Raw genomic sequence first — 27,173 nt, 5'->3', positions numbered from 1 at the left:
ACCTTCTGGACAGACCTTGTATTTTTATGAAGGACATTAGAGTGAAATATTCTGAGGAAAAATTTCATGTCATTTTATGAACACAAAAACATTTCTTACACTACCAACCAAAGTGAGCTTAGCTAGATATTAGAAAACACATGTTTTGGTTATATGTTATTATATAAATATCTCTAAATTAAATACTCCTCTGTTGCTTGCTGCAGTTGACATTTGGGGAGATAAATGAACAAAAATGTATTTTTTAGATTTCAGTTAAGAGAGGTTATCCTTAGATTAAAAATATATTTTTTTTTTACCAATTGCAAATATTCAGTATATAATTACAGAGAGCCAATATGAAGATCTTAAATAAGAATTTAGCAGAATGGAGAGAAGTAAAAAATATTCCAAAGTGTAAGTCTTGAAAGGTGATCATGAATTTTTTAAAATTAAATAGTTACTTTATCAATTAATCCTATAATAAAGGTTGTAAATTTTACCCTGGTCATTGGAAGATTTTAAACAGGGCAGGGTTTGATTATGTTTTAATATGATTTATGTGGTGTGGAGAATTGACTGTCAAGGGCCGCAATTGTGGAAGCAGAGAGACTAATTGTTAAGATATTGCAATAATTGTACAGTCTTTCAGGTGACACATGCTAATGCCTTAGGTTAGATGGAGGAGGAAAGAAGTAGTTACATCTCTGTTGAAGAAAAGGTAACGTGATTTGATGATGGATTAAGTAAAAGAGAAAGAGGAGGGTCAAAGATTACTATAAAACTCTTGATCTGAGCAACTGGGTGAGGAGTGGTATAACTTCCTGAGAAGAGGAAAACTGGAAGAAGGATTCTCATTTTTCTTTTTAAAAAAATGGATAAAGCATTATCCAATCCTTTTCCTATTATTTTTTTTTGTTTCTTAAGTGATTTATTAACTTATTCTGTAATTTATAAAGAAATAATCTTGAACTGAACAACAAATCATGTGTTGGCTTAACTTTTTCACAGGACCCAGGCCTTTAATTCTATCATCATCAGTGGTTATTTCTATTCTGTTATCTTGTATATCAAATTAGTGCTGGTATTCTTTGAGTATACTTTGTTTGGAATATTTTTTATTTCTCTCCATTCTGCTAAATTCTTATTTCAGATCTTCATACTAGCTCTCTGTAATAACTTTTGTACTGGCTCCATAATGGTATAAGTGGCCAGAAGTCCTCTTGTGTCTCGTCTTTATCTTTATACTCCCTACTTATCCTGAAGGATTTCGTCATATCTACCACAAGGCTTTCAGTCTCCCCTCCAGTACCTGCTTATTTTCCCACCATCTGAGTCATTATAATATGTGATTTTTCTAATTTATAATTTTAATGACAATATGCTTCCTAACAATTTCAACTAAGCTGCTTAAAGTATGTATATATTACCTGTGCACACACACATATGGTCTGTCCAGAAGGTATCCAGTCAAGTAATATGAAAAATGGAGGCACTTACTGAAGAAGATACAAGATACAAGAAACATTGTACCTAGTACGATGATGCCTCAGTCCCCTTCAAACTAGACACCTTGGGACCTCACACAGTTCTCCCAATCACCATCAGCTGCCCTGTCATATTTTCCTGAATCTCATCGATGGTCTGAAATCTCTTCCCTTTCAAAGGTGATCTTAGTTTTGGGAAAAGTAAGAAGTCTCAGGGCACTAAATCTGGGCTGAAGGGGGGCTAAATCACCTGGATGATTTGATGTTTCACCAAAAAACTTTGCACAGGATGTGATGTGTGAGCAGGCACGTTGTTATGATGAAGCTGCCAAGCACCAGTTGCCCATAGCTGAGGCCCCCTGAATCATCCAAATAGTTTCCTCAGAGGAGCGTTCAAGCCTAATGCAAAATTCGATGCAGATTTGTTGCTCCACTTGCTCAGTCATTTTGAATGCAATGGCCACACAGTACACATGCTCACTCAGTGGTGTCTACTGTCCCCGCTGACTAGTACAGTGAAGTTGTCATTGTTCATGCATGGGCATCCCAGTCTACTCTCCTTGGCTGCCAGGTTACATCTATGTTGCACAAACTGTTTTCACTATATTAACAATGGCTGGACTTTTTCTGGACAGACCTTGTAGTTCAAATATTAGAATATAGAGTCCAATAGACAATTAATTGACATTAATGATGTTTATTCTTGTTGTCATTTTCAAAATACACATCATTATAGGATTCTAGCTCTTCAGTATCCAACATAGTCCAATGCAGTGTAAAGGCCCTCAATGGCTCTGACAATAAAATTAAATTGTATCTTTAAAAAAGGCTCAATATTAGTAGAATTCAGAAGTCTATGGTCATTTCTAGTCCTCTAGTCAAAATATTTTGGCCTATGGACACTCTGAGCGTGTGGTCAAATGCAGCTATTGTTATTAAGACCTCCATAAAGTTTAGTTAACAAGTTCATTTAAGTTGTAGGTGTTTACATATGAATGCCTTTTACATGGTTTTGAAAACCTTAATATAAATTCAGAAACATATTTTTTCATTCTTTGTAATTATGTTTTTGACCAAAATAGTATATTTTCCCTGAACTAGGTAAAACATGATGGCCAAAATAAAGGAAACTATGTTCATTTTTTGTTTTCATTTTTAAAAAGTTATCTTTCAGGAGGCTTCTTCAGCAATTATTAATAGCTTCCTCTTCACATATGTTTTTTATTTAGGTCTAATAGGTTGCAAAATGTTCTTTTAATTTTTTTGTTTATTTATTGTTTTAGGTGTATCTCTCCTCTCCCCTTTAGCTATAGGACTCTTATTAGTATTAATAAAATGAATGGAATACAGCTGGGAGCCAAGCAATCCTTGAGCTAGGATTTCTTCAAATGGTAGAAAGGCAACCACAAATGTAGAAGACTGCATGTAGAAAGAATTTAAGGAAACTGATAATTAACCAACAAAGCCACCTATGTTGGTGATTCTGGGACCACGATTTTCTCTGAAGTTACCACTGTCGCTATGGATATAAAAGTGGAAAGGCCCATGTTCCCGTGCAATTTGTGTACAATGCTTAAAAATTATAGAATCCCAAGGCTTTAGGAATATAGAGGAGAGAGAAATGATCATCAGCCCATAAAGTTTTAGAAGACTTCATGGAAAAGGTCATCTTAATTTTAATTATATTTTTAACATAAAGTTTGGACTAATACTTTCAATAATTCCCTTTTATCTTCACTTAGAAAATTGCTAGGTGCTATAGGGTTCACATAGCTAGACAGTTGTATTTCATTAAATATTAGTATTAAAGTTGAATGGCTATAAAATATAAGAGTACAAAATCAGTTGCAAGGCAGGAATATCTACTATATCAATTTATGCTGGAACAGAAGTGGGGGTTGGATTCCTATGGGATGACTTCTTGAAGGCCAAAGAACTTCAGTCAGTTCAATACTATATACTAGATATCTGTGAATTCCCCAACCGCACAATAGAATCGACTCTTTAAGGGTGTCTACTAGTCAAAATCTAAAGTGTCTTTTTTTAATGCAAATGACATATGTTTCACTTACCATTATGTTTCTAGCACCTACTATAGTGTATGGTGCACACCACTTGCTCAATCAATATATATTGTACAATTGAGTGGCCTTCACATAGACCTGTTACCTGGATGAACATTTACTGTCAAAGCTTTTTGAAATGCAGTCATTAGCAAAAGAAGCATGTAATTAAAATAAACATAAGCCATTGAAGTTAGTAATAAATGTGAAATGAGAATAAAACAGACATATTCACTAGGAAGAGCTAGGCAGCAGTGAAAGACTGAACAAAAATTTTATTAAATGTGAGTTAAGAAAACAACAAAAACCCTCATTGTTTTATATTGTGTGACAATATAAATGCTTGGAACACAGCACACTGGAGGAGTGTACACCTTCACCCCTACAGTAACCTTGGGATGTTGGAGGGAAGCTTTAAATATTGTCAGTTTTCAAAAAGTTTAAGTGACTTCTTAGGGTCACAGAGCTATTAAGTTGCACCTCTAGGATCTACACTGTATCTGTCTGACCATAAAATGTAAGCTTTAATGGATGACAATAAATTGTCTTAAAATTGTATTACAGGTCTTCAGAAAATTTAAGAAATAATCTTTTCTGAAATACCTTCATTATTTAACTGTTTGCCAATAAAGGAAGGAAATTTCCATTTTAAGAAATCACATATAGACAGCATATATAAACTCTGGAAATTTTACTCTTTCTTGTTCTTTTTTCTTGAACTTCTTAGGCACAGAATATCTTTGCTATTTTAGTATTGTATACATGTAAGCCAGAAATTTGACTCTATTAGCATTAAATTTTTTGCAAAAGCCTTTTGGAATTCCATCTTTAATGTCCCTGGTGGAAATTGTTGGTTGTAGTGCATTTCCTTTTCCATTTGGAGTTAAGTAGGTGATCTGTGTTGCATTGCTGGTAGATTCAATGCCATTTTTATGCTGTTACAGAATTATAGTAGAGGACACAGTGGATTGGCGACCCCAAGACAAAATTGTCCTCAGCTCCTCTTCTTATGAGCCTCACGAAGCAGAGGTCCTCACTGTGAAAGAAGTCAAGGGCCACCATATCAGGATCCAGGAACGGCTCAAACACCGGCATGTTGGTAAGGCTTTGCTTTGTTGGTTACAGGAAGTGAATAAACCAGGAGGAATGCGTGCGGCCTGGGACGTTGGATCATATTGCCATTTGGAGGAGATGGATAGCACCTGACTGCTGTCCTAGAGTCATCCTAGAAGGCTTTATCACTATCCCTCCATTAATTTTATTGCCTAATTAAAAATAGTTTGATGTGAAGGAATTTTTAAACTTTTATATATAATGGCAAGTCTGGAAGCATAATGGTTATGGCTCTTGTTCAAGGTCAGTGGACATTTTCATGGCTAAGCCAGAAAAAATCACAGGAGAGCTGAGTTTCCAGTTCATTTCCCGGCACTCTGAAATACACAATTACTTAGAATGTGGTAGTAATTGTAAATAATGACTTCTTTTTCCCCACTTAGGAATGTGTGTTTCCTAAGTTCATTTCCTAAGTTCATAAGACATAAAGTTCATTTTATGTATTGACTATTACTTCTACCAAAAAAAAAAAAGCCAAATGCTTTTTCACACACAAAAAAATGTGCTGAATATTTTTATGTACTCTACAGAGTCAAGACATATTATAGAAAAATAATAAATAAACATAAATATAAGCTTTCTGCCTCAGTGTAATAGATACATCTAACACAGGAAATATAGTAATAAGTCATAAAACATGGAAATAGAGGAATTAAAGATTTTGTCTCTGATTTGTGAGAAAGAAGTAAATGTTTTCAACAGAATTATAGCTAAAGCTATATTTAAGTTGCAGTTCTGAGGGTGGTTTCTTTTTTCAAAAAAGTGGCCAACAATAGAGAAATTTTCAGCGGTCCTTGCCAGTAAAGCACCAGGTGAAATATATGTGCAGGGCGTGAAACAAGACAGCACTTGACTCTTCAGCTCCCACCGCCGGGGAGGCTCCTTCAGGCAGTAGGGAGCTTGTGACCCACCGTGGGAGGACACTGCTGCTGCTCTTTGTCCCTTTACTCTTACATATTGCTGCTTTAGTTCTGTCATTGCCTCAGCTGCTCTGGGATTCCTCACTCTCATGAAAGAAGTACACAGATAATGGACAACCAGACACTGAATCTCACACTGATGAATTTAAGGGAGGAGGTTGGGGACCCTGCTAATTGGACAGGTCTGTCCTGACATCGCTGCACCAGTAGCCTGTTCCAGGACCCACAGTTATTGAGGAGAAATGAATTCTTGCTCAAGCACTGTCGCTCTGATCCCAAAGAGACGTAGGTAAACGGGCTTTTCATTTCTCAGCTGACATTTTAGAGAATGCCTGAGGAAAAGCAGACCTTAACGTTGGTAGGACTTCTGAGGGGAAAAGAGTGTTTACATTTGGTAGGTTCCCTGGGTCCCCAGCTGGCAACTTCTGAAATGGGTTTTTAAAGGTTTTATTTCCCCAACTCTTTTGCCCCAGGAAGCGTACATGTCATGGAGGATGGCCGATATGTTCGTTTGGCTGCTGAGGTTGGACTTTTGACCCGAAATATACAAATCCAGCCTGATACATCCTGTATGGGGAGACTACTTGTGGGGTCCTTCAGGAAGTCCAGCAGAGAAGAATTTTCAGGTAGATGAAATTTTAAGTTACTAAACATTACCAATTGGAGTCTATTCATCCAAGCCACTCAGAAATTCCAACTGTGAGAATTTTCCTTTATAAAACAAAATGTTCAAGTTAGATTGTTCCTCTGTGCTCTGAAAAGCTATGAATTTTCAGTTCTAATCTGTGCTTAATTATCAGTGCGATGTTAAAATAATATACTAGCGATCAGCACATATGCACATTTTTACCTCAAAGAAAACATCTTCAGCAGATGTGAAATTTCCTCTGCTTTGAAATTATAGATGATTTAATGACCATTTGAGTTTTATCTCTTTCCTGAATTTCTATTACTCTTTCCCAGTAGCATGCTATATCTGATGGCAGGCCTCAGCTCATGCTATAAATTACTAGCGTAAATTTAAATAAAAATGATTTCCATATTCTAGACTGCTTTAAGGATCAGTTCATTCTCTCCTGTTTCTTTCAAGTTTTAGCTCTTGGAATGCCATACAATTATTTGATTAGTACCTTATTTCTTAAACTTGTATTCCTTAAATATCATTCCAAAGTTTTTTCATAGTCAAATAAATTTGGGAAGGCTATCACTATAGGTCTATCTTGGAGAATCATTGTGCACATGAATACAATAAAGGCTCTGAGAAAGCCTGGAATAAAGTATCTAACCACTTCCCTGATGTATTAAGCATAGAACACCTTTTGTTGGCACATCTGTTTTACCAGTGTGATAGAGGACAGTGTTTAGACCTCAAATCAGAAGTTCTAGATTTCTGGTCCATAGAGCAGGTTTTCACTCTGCAAGCTGTACTCGATCAGTTCTCAGTAGAAGTGATTTTGCTCCTCCCACCACCCCCAAATGACATTTGGCAATGCCTGAAGACATTTTTGCTTGCCACAACTTCGGTGGGGGAGGGGGACATTCTGGCATCTAGTGGGTAAATGTAAATGGTAAATATCCTACAATGTGCACAAGACAGGCTTCCACAAGAAAGGATTATCTGGTCCCAAATGTCAGTAGTGCTGAGATGAGAAGCTCTGCTCAAGAAGACTGAGACGAAGGCTGAGTCCTGGTCTTCTAGAAGTGAAACTGTCCTGTCTAGAAGTGGAGAATCAGGAAGGAAGAGCAAGGCAGGGCCTTTTTAGCCTAAACTGCTGGCCAAATTGCAGCACAGCCACAGGAACAGGACACATGGCCAATTCTCATGGTTTAGCACCAAGCCAGACAGGAACCCACAGCAAGGTTGACTTGGTCCTGTACCTCTGACGTTGCTGATTGATCCAGGGACTTTTAAATCATCCCCAGGGGAAAGGAGAGAATGTACACTAAATGCTTCTTCTCAACCAGGAACTATGCTGGTTTTCATGCCTATTTTATCTCAGTTCATCCTAACGTCCCATGAAAGACATTTTTATTGATGTAGAAACAATCTATAATAAAATTGCCTGCTTATTTGTAAAATTCTGTCATGAGCTTGTAAACTCCTGAGGATAAGGTTGGGTTTTCCTACTATGGTTTCTATTATTTGTTTATTAGGTGCTCAGTAAATGTCAATGAATAAAATAAATGAAGAATAAGAAAATTCATCCAGGTAGAAAGTGGCAGAAGTAACATTCAGATTTCATCTTGATTCTGAAGATCTTGTTAAATGAACTTTTAATTTTATAAATATTTTGGATTTGCAGAAAAGTTGCAAAGGTAGTATGGAGAGTTCCTGTATACCTTTCATCGTTTCTCCTGCTGTTAACATCTGAAATAACTGGTATATTTGTCAACACCAAAAAAATTAACATTGGTGCATTCCTATTAACTGAAATCCAGACATTATTCAGATTCCCCCAGCTTTCCCACTAGTGTCCTACTGTCTCAGAATCCAATCCAGGTTCCCACATTGTATTAAGAACCTTTGCATTTCAGGGCTATAAAATGTCTTATGATGTTTTGGCCTAAGCATGTATTAACCAATCAATAGAATTCCCTATGCAAATTTTAATGTGAGATTTGCTTTGACATCTTTTAAAAGATTACTTATATAGAGCTGCAAGTTTCAGTTAATTTACAAGTTTTAGTCAGAGTTTTTTTTTGACAGTCACCTATGATGATAATCATGAATAATTATTTATTTTCAATTTTTTTATCCTCAGCTGAGGACATTATTTTTCATTGCTTTTAGAGAGAGAGGAAAGGAGAGAGGAAGTAGAGAGAGAAACATTGATGCAAGAGAGAAGCATCAATTCGTTGCCTCCTGTATGTGCCCAGACTGGGGATGGAATCCACAGCTTAGGCATATGCTCTGACTAGGAATCGAACTCACAACCTTTAGTTACAAGATGACACTCCAACCAACTGAGCCACACCGGTCAGGGCACTAATAATCATTTATTAATCAATCCCTTACTCTGTGCCAGATACTGTGCTAAGTGTTTTAATCCCCATGAAAATATTATTCTTACCTCTCTTTTAGAATTGAGGATGGGAGACTTGAAAAGGTTTAGTAATTTACAGAAAGTGAAATAGGCAAAACTCACATTCAAACCTAAACCCTCTACTCTTACTGTTGTATTACCAAGAAGCAAAAGCAGAGTGAATCGGCAGTCCTAAGTCTGAGCCTATTTGTGAACCGCCAGTGGTTTCCCTCTTGCCCTTGTCTCTGAACTAGCTGTGTCAAGGCCTGGCCTGGCCTCCTCAGGGCTGAACTCACAGCTGCACTGGTGGCAAAGAGGCTGTGAAATCCAGCTGATTGGGATAAAATTTTGGTTCTACCACTTGCTAGGCGTGTGACTGTGAACAAGTTTCTTAACCCCTCTGAGTCTCAGTTTCATTATTAGTAAAACCAGGTTTTGTGGAGTGACTAAATGTATAGGTTCTCGAGTGAAACTGATCAGATTTGAATCCTGACTTGTGGTTAATTATGTGACTTAAGATAAATTACTAAATCCTTCTGGGTCTCATTCTCATCAACTGTAAAATGAGAATAATGATGGAACTACTTTCATAGGTTTTTATCAGAATTAACTGTGTTAAATACATGTTTTAAAAAAATGAACCTTCACATTTTTCTGTAACACACTGCAGAGTCTGGATTAGGTAAGATCTGGGGGTATAGGTCAAGGGTGCCAGCTATGGTTGTTCAATGGTTGTAGGGCAGGAAAGCAGACCAGAACGTACTGGTCTTGCTTTTAAATCAGAAATCTTTGTCAGTTTCCTCCTTCTCACCAGCCATATCCAGCAACTTATACTCAGAGTTGTGATTTTCAAAAGGAAAAAGAGAAAAATAGTTGTGAACAGAATCTGCTTGATTTTCTGTCTAAATGCAAAAGACATAATATGTATGTACTGTTAATTAGTTTTCAGTCTTGTACAAAACTATATCAATTATAACTATGAAAGTATGAAATTAAAAATCACTAATTAAAATAATATTATTATTTTGACTGAGAAATAAATTTTTCATTGTTTTGACTGAGATTCTTGAACCACCTTCCCTTGTACAAAATGCAATATTTATGTGTGGACTCACACTAGCCTTTGGTGTCCTTTATGCCAAAGTTCTATGTGGAGACAGGTCTGTCAGTCCTTTCAGCTGTGCTTTATTGGGGAGGGGCACAAATTGACATCAAAAGTGATAGCACCAGGCAAATGGCTTTCGGGTGTTTTATCATTCCATGGCTATGTTCATACCATCTACCAGTATCTTCTCAGTCAGTGTCATATGAGATTTTAGATATATTGGAATCCTATTGTCTGTCTGGACATGAAGAAAGACATCTTACCTTTCCTCACAAGGATTTGGTTATTCACGGCAGCTGATTTGCAAAGGTTCTAGTCTCTCATCTGTGAAAGACAGTGGGGAAGGTGGAGGGTTTAGGCTGGACTACCTTTTGATCTTTAAATACTATTACTAAAATGCTATGGGTCCCTCCATTTTAAATAAGAGAAATAAGTTTTTAGTTTATCTTTGGCAGTACCATTTAAAATACATTATTTTCTAAAGTGAGGGACCAAGTTGCCCACTAACCTAGCTAAGGTCACATGACTAATATTGGCATGTAGCTACAGCCCAGTCACCTGACTCTCAATGTAAAGTTCCTCCTTTTAATGTACCATGTCTCCCACTCTCCCCCATATGCTTGCATGGGGTTAATAGTACAGTCTCTCCATCTATACACCTACATTCAGGTCCTAGTGTGTTGCTTACCCTTCTCTGCCTCAGTTTTCTTAACTGTAAAATAGGGATAATAACTGTACTTACTTCAGAGCATTTTTGTGAAAATTTAAATAGGTTTTATCATTATATGTTATATATTATGTGCCATATATATATATGAATTGTGATATGCCTAGGGCATATAAATGTAAATGTATTACATTTATATATATACATAAATGTAATACAAATATAAATTGTGAAGTTTCCTTTGCTTTGAAACTGTAGATGACTTAATAACTACTTGAATTTTATCTTTTCCTGAATTTTTATTATTCTCTTCCTGCAGCGTGTTTTATCTGATGTCAGGAAACATAAATATATTTTATACACACACATATATTATATATACATATATATGGGGTTGGCAAAAGTAGGTTCACAATTGTGGGTATGTGAAACACAGAGTTTATTTTTATATTATTATTTATGAATTATTGTATTTTCTATATGAACAATTGTAAGTCTTTTGCCCACCCCTGTATATATGTGATAGAACAGTGCCTGGTATACGAGTGCTATGTGAGATTTATATACTATAGTTTCAAATTTATCTCATTTTTTCGTATAATCATGTTACCATCTATTTTACCAAGAGTATACACACTGACATATTAATGCTCGTTATATTTTAAAATCAACCTATGGATTTATTTAATACTGTGTTTTAGTAATATTTACTTAAAATAGTCCAAGTAAAATTGTCAGTAAGACTAAATAATTCAGTAACCTCTCCTGATATAAAAGATTCCAGAAGTCTAACTATTATGAAAAAGAGAATATAGTGTGGCTAAGATAAAAATACAGAATTTTATAGAATTTTAAAATGATTTAAAAATTTATTGTCTCTAGTCTCATGTCTTAATCAAGAAGCATATATTGAATGTCAAACTTTTCACTTATCTCATACTCTTACGAAATGTTTAAAATGTCTTATAGAGTTTGCTGTTATATTCTTTCATTCAATATCTTTGTGGAGTGGCGATGACCTTTTCACATGGGGTCACTGAGAAACAGGGAGGGAAATGGGACTTGGAGGTGCGTGCCCAGGACCCACAGTGCCCTCATTCTTACCCAGTCCTGTGCCCCGCCCTGCAGGCGGTGCCTGGAACACATAAGCTGGGCACGCCCATCTCCAGTGCCCATCTACTTTCTCTCTCTTTCCTCTTTCCCCGTCCTATCACCAGACCCTTCAGATCTAATGTGAAACTTTTCTAGGCATTAATGTCATTTATTAAAAATTCATATTTTGTTAACGAGACTCACCGGCATGAAATATTATGCTAATGCTAAGAATAAACAATTACATTTTAATGAAAAATTTGCATATTCTAGTGCCAATAAATGGACCATCTGTCTGCTTTTGGTGGGGAAGCGAAAAGCACCTGATGAGATGCATTTTGATTGCAGGAATCCTTCAACTTTTAAATGTAGAAATTCAGAACTTCGGGTCACCATCATTTTCATCCATCGAATTCACTAACGTGTCATCAGGATCCTGGATAATATCTTCTACTCTGCACCAAAGCTGCGGTGGGGGCATTCATGCTGTTGCCAGTCATGGGATCATTTTACATGACAATATAGTGTTTAGCACAGTTGGCCATGGCATTGATTTGGAGGGTCAGGCCTACTCTGCCTCTAATAACCTTGTGGTTCTGACGACACAGTCAGTGTGGTCCACCATTTGGGTGGCAGGAATCAAAGTGAACAAGGCAAAGGACATCAGCCTCCATGGTAATGTTGTGGCAGGATCAGAGAGACTTGGCTTTCATATCCAAGGCCAGAGGTGTTCCTCTCTTGAAGCTTTTTGGTCTGACAATGTGGCCCACTCAAGCCTTCATGGTCTTCATCTCTATAAGGAAAGTGAACTTGGCAACTGTACTAGTGTCTCTGGCTTTTTGGCTTTCAAGAACTTTGACTATGGTGCCATGCTACATGTGGAGAACAGTGTAGAAATAGAGAATATCACTCTGGTGGACAATGTTATTGGTCTCCTGGCAACAGTATATGTGTCTTCTGTTTCACAGCATTCCATCAAAAATGTGCAGATCATGCTTAGGAATTCAGTCATTGTAGCTACTAGTTCTTCTTTTGACTGCATTCAGGACAGGATTAAGCCTTCAACTGCCAACTTGACATTAGCAGACCGAGCTCCTTCCAACCCAAGAGGAGGTCGAGTTGGTATTCTGTGGCCTGTATTCACCTCAGAACCAAATCGGTGGCCCCAGGAACCATGGCACAAAGTGAGAAATGGTCATTCAATTTCAGGAATCATAAAACTTCAAGGTAGGATGCTTGGACTTTTCTATACATTATAGTTTTACACATCTGTGCATAGAATTTTTAATAACATCCTGAAATTATATTAACAAAAGGGTATAGTGTAGTCTAGTGCTTGTACCATTGACCACCTACTGGGTATTGCTAACCACAGTGATGGTTTATAATGTCAATGAGTGATTCCTTTAAAAGATTACTGCTTTATACATGTTGAAGAGTTTTTATAGCATTTCATTTGATTATATAAAATTTCTTTTAGGTAGGTGTTATTTTTTCTGCTACATGAAGGAAGAAACATGAATACAGAAATTGTGTCTAAGCAAGATTGTTTACTTGTTGGTGGGGCAGCCAGAAATAAAATCAAAGTTATACCACTACCTATGCAGTAATCTTCTATTAGGTCTCTCTTGTAATATTGTAGTTAATCCCTTTTGATTTTGATCAAACCTGTGATAAAAAGTGTTGCTCTTAAGACATTACTATGTTGAAGTACTCTTTCTTCTATTTTGAAAACAATAACTCATGTCTTGAAGAATTACACATAGTTAAGTCAAGGTTTATAAATTCCCAGAATTACCTTAGACAGCTCAAATTAACCCCTGGACATACAGTAGCAAAGATATTTCAGTTGTGTAGTCTATATTTGTGGTTGATAGTTTACTTGATAAAATGTTATGATATCTTACTTTTTTTTTTTCTTTCAGATGTCACCTTTTCTAGTTTTGTGAAGAGTTGCTATAATGGTGACCTAGATGTCTGCATTCTGCCCAACATAGAGAACACTGGAATTGTTCATCCCATAACAGCAGAGAGGACTAAAATGCTAAAGATCAAAGATAAAAACAAGTTCTACTTTTCTCCTTTACAAATGAGGTACCAGTTTTATCATTTATAATAAGCCACTTCTGCAAAGTATTTGGTAATTCTTCAAATCCTTAAATGTGTTTAAAAAAAATAAAATCATCAATGGGAATAAAAATAAGTTCTTTTGGAAAGGTACATTAGATTAATTGAATGGCCCAGATTCTTTACTTTTCTATGTTCATGTGCTTTGATACATGACTTTTTGATCTCTCTCACTAAGAGACAGAGGCTATTTCTCTCTCCTAAATCTGGGCTCTGCCATGTGACTTTCTTTGGCTAACAAAAGGGGCAGAAATGATACAGTGCAATTGATACTCTTTTATCATTTTGTCTTTATTAGAGATAGTTCTTTAGGATGTTTTCAATCAGTGGAAAAAATTTAGCCTAATTCTTGAATATTCTATAAAGCATAGTGTCACTAGTCTTCAGGAAGAAGCTTAGGAGCCCTTGTGCAGGGACTGGTGGGGAGAAGGAGACTGTATCTATGGTCAGGAATCTCTGAACTGAAGCATGTGGCTTAGACAGATATTGGTGCTCAGACCAGGGGTAACTGCTATTCTTGAACATATGATCTGAGAGTTTTATTCAATAATCTGAAAACTAGATAAGGCATCATTTTGGTCATAAAAGGGAGTGGGAAAATCAGGAGCAAGGAAAATGGGTTACTTTTTCATCCCCCTAATATTGGGGAGAACTTCTTTAGGTGCAAGAAAAGAATCAAGAAAAATTACCCCAATTGGAAAGTTTATGTTTTGGGCCCAAAACCTCTCTCTTTAAGACACGCATTCCTAAGCCACTTTTGGTACCTAAACATTATTAGGTATGCAATTATTAGGTACCTAAACATTATTAGTTATGCAATTAGGTAAACATTATTAGGTATGCAATTTGGGTTATTCTACTCTTTTTCTTCTACTTTCCAATTTTCCTTATGTTTGTGGATTACCTATGGGATGGTATAGTTATAAAGCTAAATGATAGTAACACCTAATTCTTTGTACTATTAATACTTAACTCATGGTTGGCATGCAATAAATATTTAACATTATTATTAATTATACTGAAAAGCATTAAACCATAAGTTCATAATTCCTCCATAATTCAGTGTTATAATTGCCTATTATTTGTTTACATACCCCACCTGGCTCTAAATTCTAAAAGTATAGGAACAGTGTCTATATTTTTCACCATTGTACTCCCCAACCTATAAATAGTAGGTTTTCAACAGATATTTGTTAAATGAGGGTATCTATTTTTACTTTGTTTGCATATAGAACATCTATAATGGATATTTATAATGATAATCTTAAAATATTACAAACTCCAGAGTTCCACAAAGAAATAATTACATTATTTTCAGTAGATATTAGAGTTAGGAGCAGTTTATTGTATCTTACTGCTTAGAAAATTAGCAACCTATGTAAAGATTATATATCCAGAGTATCCGGGTAATAATAGTGTCTTTCTTCCTAACCATATAATAGGGAAATAACATTTTCTGTAGAGTTTATTTAATATCTATGAGTATATAACACATTATTAATAATAAAATCCAGTTGAATTTATTTTCATCAAATCAGTAATACCAATATGTTTTCTTTTTTGTTCCTTATCATGAAATGAGAGTTGCTTTCTCTCTATGTTTGCAGGAAAGACGTAGGATCACTGGGCTGCCCTGAGTTGGACTGTGAAAGTCCAAGAAAATATCTCTTTAAGGATCTGGATGGGAGAGCCCTGGGTCTACCTCCACCAGTTTCTGTATTTCCTAAAACTGAGGCAGAATGGACTGGATCCTTCTTCAACACAGGTTTGTATAACTGCATTGGTTGCCTCCAGTAGATGGCGCATTCATGTGAAGGAACTGGTTCGACGGTGTTATCTAGTAAGAACAAAATATCCTGGAGAGGAACTGAGTTCTCGAGTTGAAGACCATGCTAATACACTACTCAACTTATCTGCATCACAGGAATGTTGAGTGAGTAAGAGATGTTGTGATCACTATTGAGGCCTCCATGAGATTGCCTGTGTCTGTGTCAAAGGTACAGATTGTCAACATTAGTTTTGTGCACAGGTGAGGAGAAAAATAGTCTCAATAGCCTGGTCACTGGGCCTGAAGCAGCACTTAGTGCTAGTTGTTTCGCAACATCAGCCATAGAGCCAGCTCCTCTGTTTTCTGATTCTACCTTTCTCTTCCATCAGGACTTATGGGCTCTCAGTCTGGAGAGGCTGGTGGAGTAGATGGCATGCTGTTTGCCTTCCTCCTCATTTTCTAATTGACTCTGGGAGGTTGGGAAGGGGTTGTGATCAAAATTTCTTTTTCTTCTTGCTTATACAACCAAAGACCATTTAGTTATAATATTTATAGCTGAACCTGAGAGATTATTGTCCTCCAACTTCCACAAATGAAACTCTGATTTTTGGTTTGAGTTAAGGTGGAACCTGCTGCACATAAATCTAAAGAATTTGCCCTCATTTTTTTTCTATTTCAGTGGCTGACTCTTCTGCCTTCTCTTCTAGTCTTTTTTAAGTTTTGTACATGTGACTGTCCTAGGACTATGTCCTCAGATCTGCTTTTCCCTTCCTAGTCTTGCTTCCAACTCTAAGGTTAAAATACCATTTAATGCTGATGACCACCAATTTATATCTCTAGCCCAGACTTGACCCTGAACTTTTGTCTGGTACATTCAACTCACTCCATTGGAAAGTAAAACTGGCATTTCAGACTTAACATGTCCCCAGATGGGATTCTTCATCTCTGCCTCATCTATAACTTGCTTCTCCCCTAGCTGACTCTACCTCAGTAATTGGTACCATAATTTGTGAGGTTATTTAAGTTAAATACCAAGAAGCAATCACTTATTCTTTTTTTCCTAACCCAAATTCTTCCACTTCTAACCATCATTACCTCCCATCTGACAAGGGAACAGCCTTCTGTTGTTTTTTTTTTTCCTTATTTCTCCAGTATCCTATAGTCTATTTTTCAATGATAGCCATAATTATCTCTTTAACTTTCCAATGGCTTTCTATCACCACCCCCCCAACCAGAATAAAATCCAGAGTACAAGCTGTATAGTAACTAGTTCCTGCCCATCTCTCTCACTCCGTATTATGTAATAACCTTTTTATTTACTCATCATTGCCTTATTTTTCTTTAACATGATAAACTTACCCCTATCTCAGGGTTTTTGCATTGGCTATTTCTTCTGCCAGAAAAATGCTGTTCTCATTTCTTTGCAGAGGCAGCTCCTTCTGTTCAAATGATAACTCTTCAGAGAAGCCATCCCTGACCACCCTATCTAAAATAAATATTCTTCCATTATTCTCTACTATGCCTGATTATTTTTGTCATAGTTCCATTACTTGAAATTATATTATAAACATACTTGCTTACTTGTTGATTTACTGCTTGCCATTTTAGAGTACAAATTTGATGAGGACAAGAGTTTTGCTCTATTCACTGTTATATTATTTGGGGGAACAGAAACAAATATTAGTTGATGAACTGATCAAGTGAATTAATTTTTGATAACTGAGGAGACTATTAATGCTGTTTTCCACAAACCATTCAACAACAACAGAAGAAGAAATTGAGGCCTTCAGGTCCATTGGTTCAAGAATTAAGTTATAATATGGAATCCTGGAACCAAGAAGATTCTAGGTATTTCTTTATCATTTTTACCTTTCTTCCATTTGAACTACTACTACTTTATAGCATTTGTCATTTAGAGACGTTTTACATAAGCCTTTTAATTACCATAAAATTTTATGATTCAACACTTTTTAAATATTTCTCTCAAATTTTTTTTTCATAAATTGAAGGCTTATCTTTGTAACAGAGTGACAGACTGTGGGGGTTACAGTGTAGATTTTAAAAAGTCATTGATGAGTCAATGAAACATATTGAGTAAATAATCATTTTGATATGTTGGTTATATCTGTTTACCATAAACAGCAAGTACATTTTTGCACAGAAAAATGAAATCCACAGATATATCTATATGAGAAAATATGTGCAGAATAGTAAATTTTTTAAAAAAGATAGGCAGCTAGTCTCCTATTTAACACTAATTCTATTCAAATAGCATTCTGAAGTAAGTTGTTCTGTTGGTTTTAAGAATCATCCCACTGTTTCAAGAGTTCTGCTATTGAGAAAACATCCTTAGACTTTAAAATAAGTACATGAGTAATTGTGAGCTTTTCTAAACTAGTGGGTTTTAGTAAGGATCCCATTTCTCTGAAATCACTGTCAAGGGATATATATTCCAGAGTATTTAATGAAAACTACATTTCACAAAAGAATAAGGACTAAAGATAGTGTCTTAATTTGGGTTGCTCCGGAAGCAGACACTTGATACAAGGCTTAGAATCCAGGTAGTTCATGTTGGGGGGTGAACTCGGGAAAGTAGAGAAGGGGAGGAATGAGACAGGGAAAGGAATGAGGACATTAAAGGGTGTGTTACCAAACTAGTCACCACTGTGGACAGCTGGAGCTCAGGTCTGGTGGGGAACTCCAGGAGACCATGGACCATGACCCAAAATTACCCCAGCTAAGTCAAGAAGAGGTATTCATATCAAATCCCTACTCCTCTCTGGTTGAGAGATGCTATTGGAGACATTAACTCTCCAGCCCTTTGGCTTTTCCTAAACACAGGTGGATTGTGCTCTTCCCTGTGGTGAGAGAAAACCTGAGGAGGGAGCCATGGGCTTTTTTAGTAGCAGCCTTTTGTTTGCAGCGGTAAGTGCCAAAAACACCCTGTGTGGCTCTGAAAATGTCTTTTACAAACAGGAGCTCTAAAATTTCTGTCAAATCCTCCATGTGTGAATAATTATGTTCTTTTGATGAACTTTTAGGTGGCTGCTTACCATGTGGCATAAACACACTATTTAGGCACAAACATTCTCTTGTTCCTGGATGCAATGCTGTATATTTTATTTTCATCATTCTCTGTCTTGGCTCTGAAACCTGATTCAATGATGGTAAAACTCTGCCAGGTATTATATGATTACATGCCATTTACTATCAGTGTGTGTATAAGCATGAGCTTATACAAGTGTGAGTGGCTGAATGTATGTAGGGAGGTATAGATGACTGACTTTCTTAAACTTCTGATGTTTTAAAGCTTTATAACATTTTAAATGAAGTTTCTATAAGTACCAACCTCAAGGATTCCCACAGTAGAGACTGTGGTTTACTGCTCTAAAAATACAGTCTGTGTCCTCTTGCTGTGAAGGAAACAGCACACAGTAAATGGTGTCTTTCGGGTGCTAACAGAACTGTAGTGTTTCCTTTGACTTCCAAATATGAATAGACTTCTCCTTCCCAAATTCGAGTCTCTTTTTATTTTTTAAACCATTCCCTTCTATGCTACTTTCCAGTTCCTGTTCACAATCTGGTGGATGAGAAAAGTACAAATTTAATCTTGGGAGAATGAATGTCTATTTTGTATTTTCTGTCTTCAAAACAAGAATCTATGATCTTCTATAAAGCAGTGAGAACAGTGCAGCAAAGATGAAAATGAAGACTACTGGAACCAACTCCCACATTTATTCCAAATGGCACTAAATCTAATACACACTTATGTCCTTTCTTAATTTTATTGACAATTTGGAATCTATTGCCTTTGACATTTAGTTTTAACTTGAAAAAATAGATTTTATTTGCACATAGAAGTTCACATGCAAAACCACCCTCTCAGACACATACCTATAGGTGCCCGCATATTGTCATATACTCCAGCATTGGGAGCAAAAATTATCCATGTGGATCAACTATGAAAAATATTGTGCCAGTGGGTTTTTTTATCTGTGCAATGCAGGGTGTGTAGCCAGGGGAAAAGTGAGCTGTTAATTTTGTTTTGTACTTATCTGTAAGTTTGCATTTGCAGCCAACTTTGAAGCATGCGTGACAATAGAGTGCAAGGCAACTAATCCCTAGCAGGAGATCCTCTAAGAACCATTTGCATTTTATTCTGGAAAGAATTTATTTTGATTTCAGAGGCATTTGATAACCTGAAAATCCAAAATCATGTAGAATAACAAAATCTTGAAATTAACATCCCATTTAAGTAAGACTAGATAAATATCAAAGCTTCCCACTTTACTTCTTATTTATTTCCTGTTTGTGCCAGATGACAAGTGGATGACATCACCTCTCAGAACAGTTCACACATGTGGAACATCAATGTTGTTGGGAGAGGACTGAAAAAAATCAGAGCTTTAGTTTCAATGGCATTTTACAATTTCTCAGACATGATGAAGACAGTCGAGGGAGATTAAAAGAAGCTGGCAGGCACTGAACACCTTTAGTGTGCTAAGCACTGAAGCTGGATTTTTGTTCATTTGGAGGATGCATTTTGACCACTTACTCTCTACTCTACCAGCACCTTTCTAAGGATGGGACTATAGTTGTGAAAAAGATAATGTTCCTGCTTTTATCAAACTTATGTTCCAGTGGAAATATATGAACAAATAAGTAAAAATGTTCCACTAGAGGTGAGAGTTATTAAAAAAATGAATAGGGCTCTGGCTGGTGTGGCTCAGTGGATTGAGTGCCAGCCTGCGAACCAAAACCAGTTTGATTCCCAGTCAGGTTACATGCCTAAGCTGTGTGCCAGATCCCCGTGAGAGAAGCAACCACACATTGATGTTTCTCTCCCTTTCTTAGTCCCTCTCTCCCCTTCTGTCTAAAAATAAATAAATAAAATCTTTAAAAAACCGAATAAGGTTTTGGGCTACAGAGGTAGTTTGAGGGGGGTGTGTGTTTGTGTGTGTGCATGCATGTGTAAGGAGGCTGCTATTTGAATTAGTTACATTTCCAATGAGACCTGAATGAGGAGCAAGGAGTCACTCTGCTCTGAGCAGAAGGAGGAGCCTTCCAGAAAGGACGACCAGCCAGAAAAGTGGCTCTAAGACATGCATGGCCCCGAAGTGTCTGAGGGGTGGGTGGAAAGGAGGAAGTGAATGAAAAGGGGAATGGCTGGAGCTACCTGAGGGCAGCCCCTTTATAGCCCAGGCTAATTTAATAAGATGATGTTGGAGGGTTTTAAGAAAGGTGGTGATAGGATTTTATCCACTCTCTGGAAAGACCGTACAAGCTGCTATAGAGTGAATGGCTAAATGGTGGGAGCAAGGCTGGGAGCAGGCATTGCAGTTAGGAAGCTGAAGTTAAGGGGAAGAACGCGCTATTCCACGAGTGGTCCTGAGCTGGCCCGCAAATACTCCACAGTGAGATAATTACAGAAATTTATCATTTAGAAACATAACAATATGACAGAGTAATTTTAGGTCTGTTGAATCTAATAAATAAAACTTGAGCTTCTATTTTGTATGTCTAACTGTCTGATAAGTTATACAGTATTTCTAAAACTATTGGTCCTCAAAGGACTCAAAATCTTAAAACAAATAAAACAAAACAAAAAAACCCTGTTTTCCTGCCAAAACTTCTCAAGTTTAGAGGATGCATGTATATGCTTAGGAAAGTGGCTTCAAAGCTGGTTGGTTTATCATCTGAATCATCTAGGACATTAAACATTCATTTTATGTTCAGGGGATTTTGAGTCAATAGGTGTTTATGAGGCCGGAGACTTTGTGCTTAAACACACACCTGCAACAACCTCTCCAAGTGATCCTGTGGTGCTAAGGTTTGAGAATCACTGCTATAGGATTATATGCATCCTTTGGAATAAATAGAATGTTAAGAAGACAATATTTTTAAAAAGTGAGCAGTTTCAATTTCTTTTGAGAAATCAAGAATAGCATTCTGTGCCAAATACCAACAGACATAAACATACTTGCTTATGTACACACTGAATATATTTCCGAAAGGGAAAAGAACATTCACTATAAAAATACAGCAGTATTTGCAATCTGAATTAAGTCTTTAAAACATAAGAATATATCAAACAAATATAGATTATTTTTCCTAGCATTGAAGTGAGTTGAGTGACCTCAAAGTGTTACTTTCATAATACATCACTGGATAAAAATGGGTACAATGCTAAGTTTATTTTTTTAATTTCTACATTGAATCATTATATTAAAAACCTAAATTCATGATAAGTTTTTCCCACACTTTTCTTGACATTGTTCCCAGCAAAGTGCTGTGGTCTGATCAGGATTTCTGACCAAATCCACCTTCAGGGCAGGTGAGAGTTTCTCATTCTTTACCATGCTAGAGTAAGAAACATTTTTCAAATTGTGTTACTTTTTAGATGCTTCTTGAGAAAGTAAGTTATAAACCATTGCAAAGAACTTAAAAGTGACTGGCCTCAAATCAAAAATAAAAGATTAGGTGGATAAGAAAGAAAATAAAGCTGGCATTTGACTGTCAGCTCACAGAGTGATGAAGTGGTTTCTAACTGAGTAATGGGAAAGTGCAAGTAATGTGGAGATGTAGGCTCGGTGGCTTTAAAGAGAGTGGCTAGCATTTTCTCAACTCTTTGTAGCTAAGATTTGAAATGTGTCATTTCTTTTAAGTTTTCTAGGCTTCTCTTTTTTCCCATTTGTCCTGGGAATGACAGCAAGATGGTATTATAAAATGGGAGAAGGGAGAGGGAGGGAGAAATGAGAGGACAGAATGGAGAGAGGAAACGGTTGTTAGAAAATTTGTCTGCAAATATCTGTGCTTGCAGAGAGGTCTTTTTCTTCTAGCTAGAGGGGGAAATACCATTCTCTTTTCCCAAGCAATTACAGGCCCCAAAGATTGAAACTTGGTATATAGCTCTTTAATCTCAGCAGATATTTATGGTTAAACATTAGACTTTTAGGATTCCAGATGTCAGGGTATTAAAATATAAAGGCACAGTGGAGTCTCAGAAAATATTAGAATCTTTGGAATATGTGGCTGCAGGGATTCTTATCCCAAGCAGAGGAGAATAAAGCTCCCAGTGATACTTCATAAGACCCAAAGATCACCTTTCCTTCACCTTATTCTCTCACTCCCCCATGACTTGCCTGGTCTCCAGGCAGTGAACGGCATAACAGTTTTTAATTGCATTTTGAAATAGTCCATACTTTGCATTGGAATGATTTTTCATGTGTGATTTTTAAAGGATGGTGTGAAAAGGCATGTGATCCATGGGAATGGTTTCCTTTTCTCTTTATTCAGTCCAGGCATTTTATCCTTGAGATTATCTTGGTCCTCAAATCTTCCATAAACAGCTAATACTCGTTAAGTATAGGCATGCTTTTGACTCTGTGCTGAGAACTTCAGATGAATTATGTCATCTAATTTAATGCTGTCAACAGGATCTACCTTATGAAATAGATATTCTCTCCATTTGTAGATGTGGAAAATGATGCAGAGACATTAGGGAACTTGCCCAAGTCATACAACTAATTAACAGATGATTTAAGACTGAACCTGTGTTTTTAACACTATGCTATACTGCAAACAGTAGCCTCCTTCTAGGTTTTCTTCCTTCTTTCTAGGCATTCTCCAGCATTATCTCTCTCAGATCTATCAGTTTTTCCTCACACAGAAAGTTCTGTCTACACAGAACAAAGCAGTCATCCCTCCTAAGCAGCAATAATAACAGTTACCATTTATGTAGATATCCCATGTGCCAGGCATTATGATAAGTAGTTTATAAACATTCCCATTTATTGTTTCAACAACCTTAACTTGTGGAGGTTGTTATGCCCTTTCAGCATTTAAAAAGAGGGGATTTAGAAAAGTTAACTAATTTTTTATGGTCCCACAGCTAGAATGTGGAGAACCAAGATTTAGATCTATATTTGTCTGATTCCAAAGTCTGGGCTTGTAACCACTTCTATACAATTATCATCATGTGGCCTGAATCATCTGGTGGTTACTTTACCAAGATATATTTAACTGGATAACTCACATATTTCCATTTTACATGGTAGCAAATAGATTTTTTAGTTAAAAAATAACTCAATTATTCTAATATTTTTGAAAGGCAATGTAATTGTAACCACACAAAAAGCTATGTATTAACCATTTTTCATGTACAGACTTATCTCTGTCACATCCAAGAAAAGCTCTTTGCCGGCATTAACCACTGGAGGTTTTGTGATGACAATAGAGCAGTATCAACTTCTGTCATGAGACCAAATATTTATTATGATAATTTTTCTGTAGTTTTCCTTTTCCCCAGTGAGTTCATGTAGGTTTTCTTTTGATTTTCCTATTTAGACATGTTTATTGAGTGCCCAAGTGCGAGTGAAGCACAATGCACTGTTGGGGTATCCTAGGAGAGACACCAAGGTAGATAAGAAATTATTCCTATCCTCATGCATGGGGGCAGGTGGGCCAGGCTACACGATGGAGCAAAGTAGTTGGCATAAAATTGGAACAGAGTACATTGGTGAAATCACGTATAGTTGGAGGTATGTGGTCTGTCCAGAAAGTACCCAGCCATGTACTATGAAAAACAGAGACATTTACTGAAGAAAACACAAGATGCAAGAAACATTGTACACAGGACAATGATGCCTCAGTCCCGTTCAAAGTAGGCACCTTAGGACATCACACAGTTCTCCCAATCACCATCCTCTGTTCTGTTTGTATTTGTCCCAGTCTCATCAATGGTCTGAAATCTCTTCCCTTTCAAAGGTGATCTTAATTTTGGGAAAAGACAGAAGTCGCAGGGTGCCAAATGTGGGTTGCAGTGGGGCTGAATCACCTGGGTGATTTAATGTTTCACCAAAATACTCTACATGAGGCATGACGTATGAGTGGGCACATGGTCATGATGATGCTGCCAGTCACCAGTTGCCCATAGCTGCAGCCTTCTGAATCATCCGAATAGTTTTTGCAGAGGAATGTTTAAGCCTAATGCAAAATTTGAAGCAGATTCATTGCCTACTTGCTCATATTGAATGTGACAGCCACAGAGTACACAAGCTCACTCAATGACATCTACTGGCCCCCCTTGACTAACATTCCAGTCCAGTCTCCTTGGCTGTCACGTGACATAGATGTCACATCAACCATTCTCATTATATTAACGGTTGGACATTTTCCAAGTAGACCTCATATAGACAGACTCTAGGAAGGAACTGGGATTTTCCAAGAGCCTAGACCATTGATTAAAGCTTTAAAAGACACATATGAAGGACAGAATTAAAAGAGTTCTGTTTAGAAGCAGCAGACACAGGGCTGTCCTCTGTGTTGCAGCAGAGGCTCCCCTGTGGGGTGCCTCCAGGCTTCCACATGCAATTGGGTCTCTGTCTCTTTATGCCCTTGTACCTGTTACTCAAATCCATTATAATGTATCTCATGCTCTACTGATACCACTTTACAAGCCTCTCATCTCATCAGATTGTGCATTCCCTAAAGACAAAAATCTTTGACTTTTTAGTATAATCCCTGGAGTGTAATATATGCTTAGTACATGTTTGTTGAATGAGGGAATAGGTGAATAAATGATTAAATAAATGAGTGAAGAGGTCAAAAATTCAAATTCAGTTTGCTATTCAACTATTTCAGAAAGTAAATTTTATAGATTTACCTAATGTATAATTTTTGTAGCATTTTAAAAGAATTTCCTATTTACTAATCTCAGGAGATTATGATAAATGTGCTTCATGACCAAATAAATTTTGAAAACTGTTGCCAGTTTGGAGATTCATCATGTGCATTAAAATAGTGAAGGTTCTGATAAGTCCTGCAATTAAAATTTTAAAATAATGTTTATATTTGTGTTATTCAGTACTTCTCAAATGTTTTAACTAGAGAATACTTGTTTATAAGACACATTAGTATCCCTTGGAATTGGTGTATTTTTCAGAATACATTTTGGGAAATATTGCCTCATATTAATTTATTAGTTTGCAGGAATACAGGCCAGTTGAAAAAAAATAATATTATAGCGCCTTTAATTTGGATGGTTCCTTGAAGGTCAATCTGTTCTACTTTCCATTCAATGTATAGATGGCCTCTACATTTACTTTCCCCAGGAAGTGGCTTCCTATTATATTTTGTGTAATTTCACTTGTTAGAATCTTCTTTCTATCGTTTCTACTCAGTGACCTAGATTTCCTTCTGATGTGACAGATTATAAATCCAATTATTTCCTTATGACAGCCTTTTAGACGTTCAAGGTAGTAAAACACTGATCTTTAAATAACCCAATATGCCTCTCTCAAGCATAAAAATTCTAAATTCCATCTGCTAAACAATATATGACAGATTTTTGGGGTGTTTTTACTTTCTAGACTGACTTATTTTTTATGTTCTTGAGTTTGTCAATAATTTTTACAAAATGTGGAAACTGGAGCATTCACCTGTGCAGAATAGCATTGTCCAATGGAAGTAATAATAATGCAAGACAAAGGTGTAAATTCCACTTTCTAGTGAACAGGTTAAAAAAGGTAAAAGGAAACAAGTGAAATCAATAATATACTTTAATTCAATATTCAAAATATCATTTTAAGGTTAATCTAATAAAATTATTGAGATATTTTCTATTTATATTATATCTGAAATTTTGTTTGTGTTTTATAGTTACAACATATCTCAATTTGGAAACCACATTTTCTTTAGAAATATTTGATCTGTATCTAGATTTCATAACTTTACAATTGAAAAAGTACACTCAAATATGCAAGTTTTTCAAAATATACCTAAACATTTTTAATAACCAATTTTTGTACTTATAATTAATTAAAATATATACAATTTATCATTTAGTACCTCAGTTGCTCTAGTTACAAAGGCTAAATAACTACATGTAAGTGTGATTACCATATGGGTATCTTTCTTCCTGTGTTCTGGAGTGACAAATATTAAAGATAATTTATTTTTTTAACCTATGTAGCAGACTCTATTCATCCCTGTTAAATTTCATTTATAGGTCATCAGATACATCTTGGATTTCTAGAATTAGACACTAACCTCAGAATTAGAAAGCATTCTAAACATCACCTAATTGGCTCTGGACATAAAACTCAATTAAAAAAAAAAAAAAAGAAGCAGCTTGCCTAGTCCTGGATTATCTAGCATTAGCAGGAGCTACCGTGTAAATACCTGGTCCTCCATACAACGTATCAAGGTTTTCTGAGACTTCAATTTTACTACTCAAGTTCATGATCCTTTATTGAGAAGGCTATATTCATTTCTATGCTTTGTTATATGAGAAACAGTGATATCACTCTTCCATAAGAGGGGCTATTTTTGAACACCTGTAACTAAATGAAATTACTTTTTACCATGTTAATATACTGGCTCTTTCTTCTTTCATTTTTTTTTCATGTTTTTCACTTCCCCCCTCTCTTACTTTTAGGACTTCATTGAATAGTAAGTTGTGTTTCTGTTCTGCAAATTTTAATAATAGAGGAAAACTACATTGCTGCTTTCATTCATTTGGTGAAGAGTATTAAAAGATTTAGAAGGCAGAAGCTCAAACTTCAGCTTATTTTGTGGCTAAGACAGATGGATGTTGTTTGTTTGATTTTTTAAACATTTTTTATGTGTGCACACTGTGTGTGTGCATTTTATGGAAGGCAATAGTTAAGTGGCCCCACCCATAAATAAAATGCTTGTGTCTTACCAATAGATAATAAATAAGTTCATGATTGAAATCTTTTTATTTCAATTTTATGGATTATTTCAAACCAGTTTTCAGTTTTATTTCCATATATTTGCATATGCACTAGACTAAAAACTAATGCAATT

At 36.2% G+C, this 27,173-nt stretch overlaps 1 protein-coding gene across 1 annotated transcript in view; it reads left to right on the top strand.

The window, feature by feature from the left end:
* PKHD1 (PKHD1 ciliary IPT domain containing fibrocystin/polyductin) overlaps positions 1 to 27,173 on the top strand; it is a 433,649-nt gene that overhangs the window by 307,989 nt on the left and 98,487 nt on the right. The window contains exons 55-59 of the mRNA XM_054569476.1: positions 4,474 to 4,628; positions 6,036 to 6,188; positions 11,798 to 12,676; positions 13,375 to 13,543; positions 15,184 to 15,341. Of these exons, the coding sequence (XP_054425451.1) occupies positions 4,474 to 4,628; positions 6,036 to 6,188; positions 11,798 to 12,676; positions 13,375 to 13,543; positions 15,184 to 15,341 (1,514 nt within the window). The remainder of the gene's footprint in view (positions 1 to 4,473; positions 4,629 to 6,035; positions 6,189 to 11,797; positions 12,677 to 13,374; positions 13,544 to 15,183; positions 15,342 to 27,173) is intronic.

The sequence above is a fragment of the Pteronotus mesoamericanus genome, unplaced genomic scaffold, assembly GCF_021234165.1.
Source record: "Pteronotus mesoamericanus isolate MK-2021 breed Mesoamerican mustached bat unplaced genomic scaffold, CSHL_Meso_final contig_20, whole genome shotgun sequence".
In the NCBI taxonomy this organism is placed as follows: Eukaryota; Metazoa; Chordata; class Mammalia; order Chiroptera; family Mormoopidae; genus Pteronotus; species Pteronotus mesoamericanus.
This window is presented reverse-complemented; position numbering and strand designations above follow the sequence as displayed.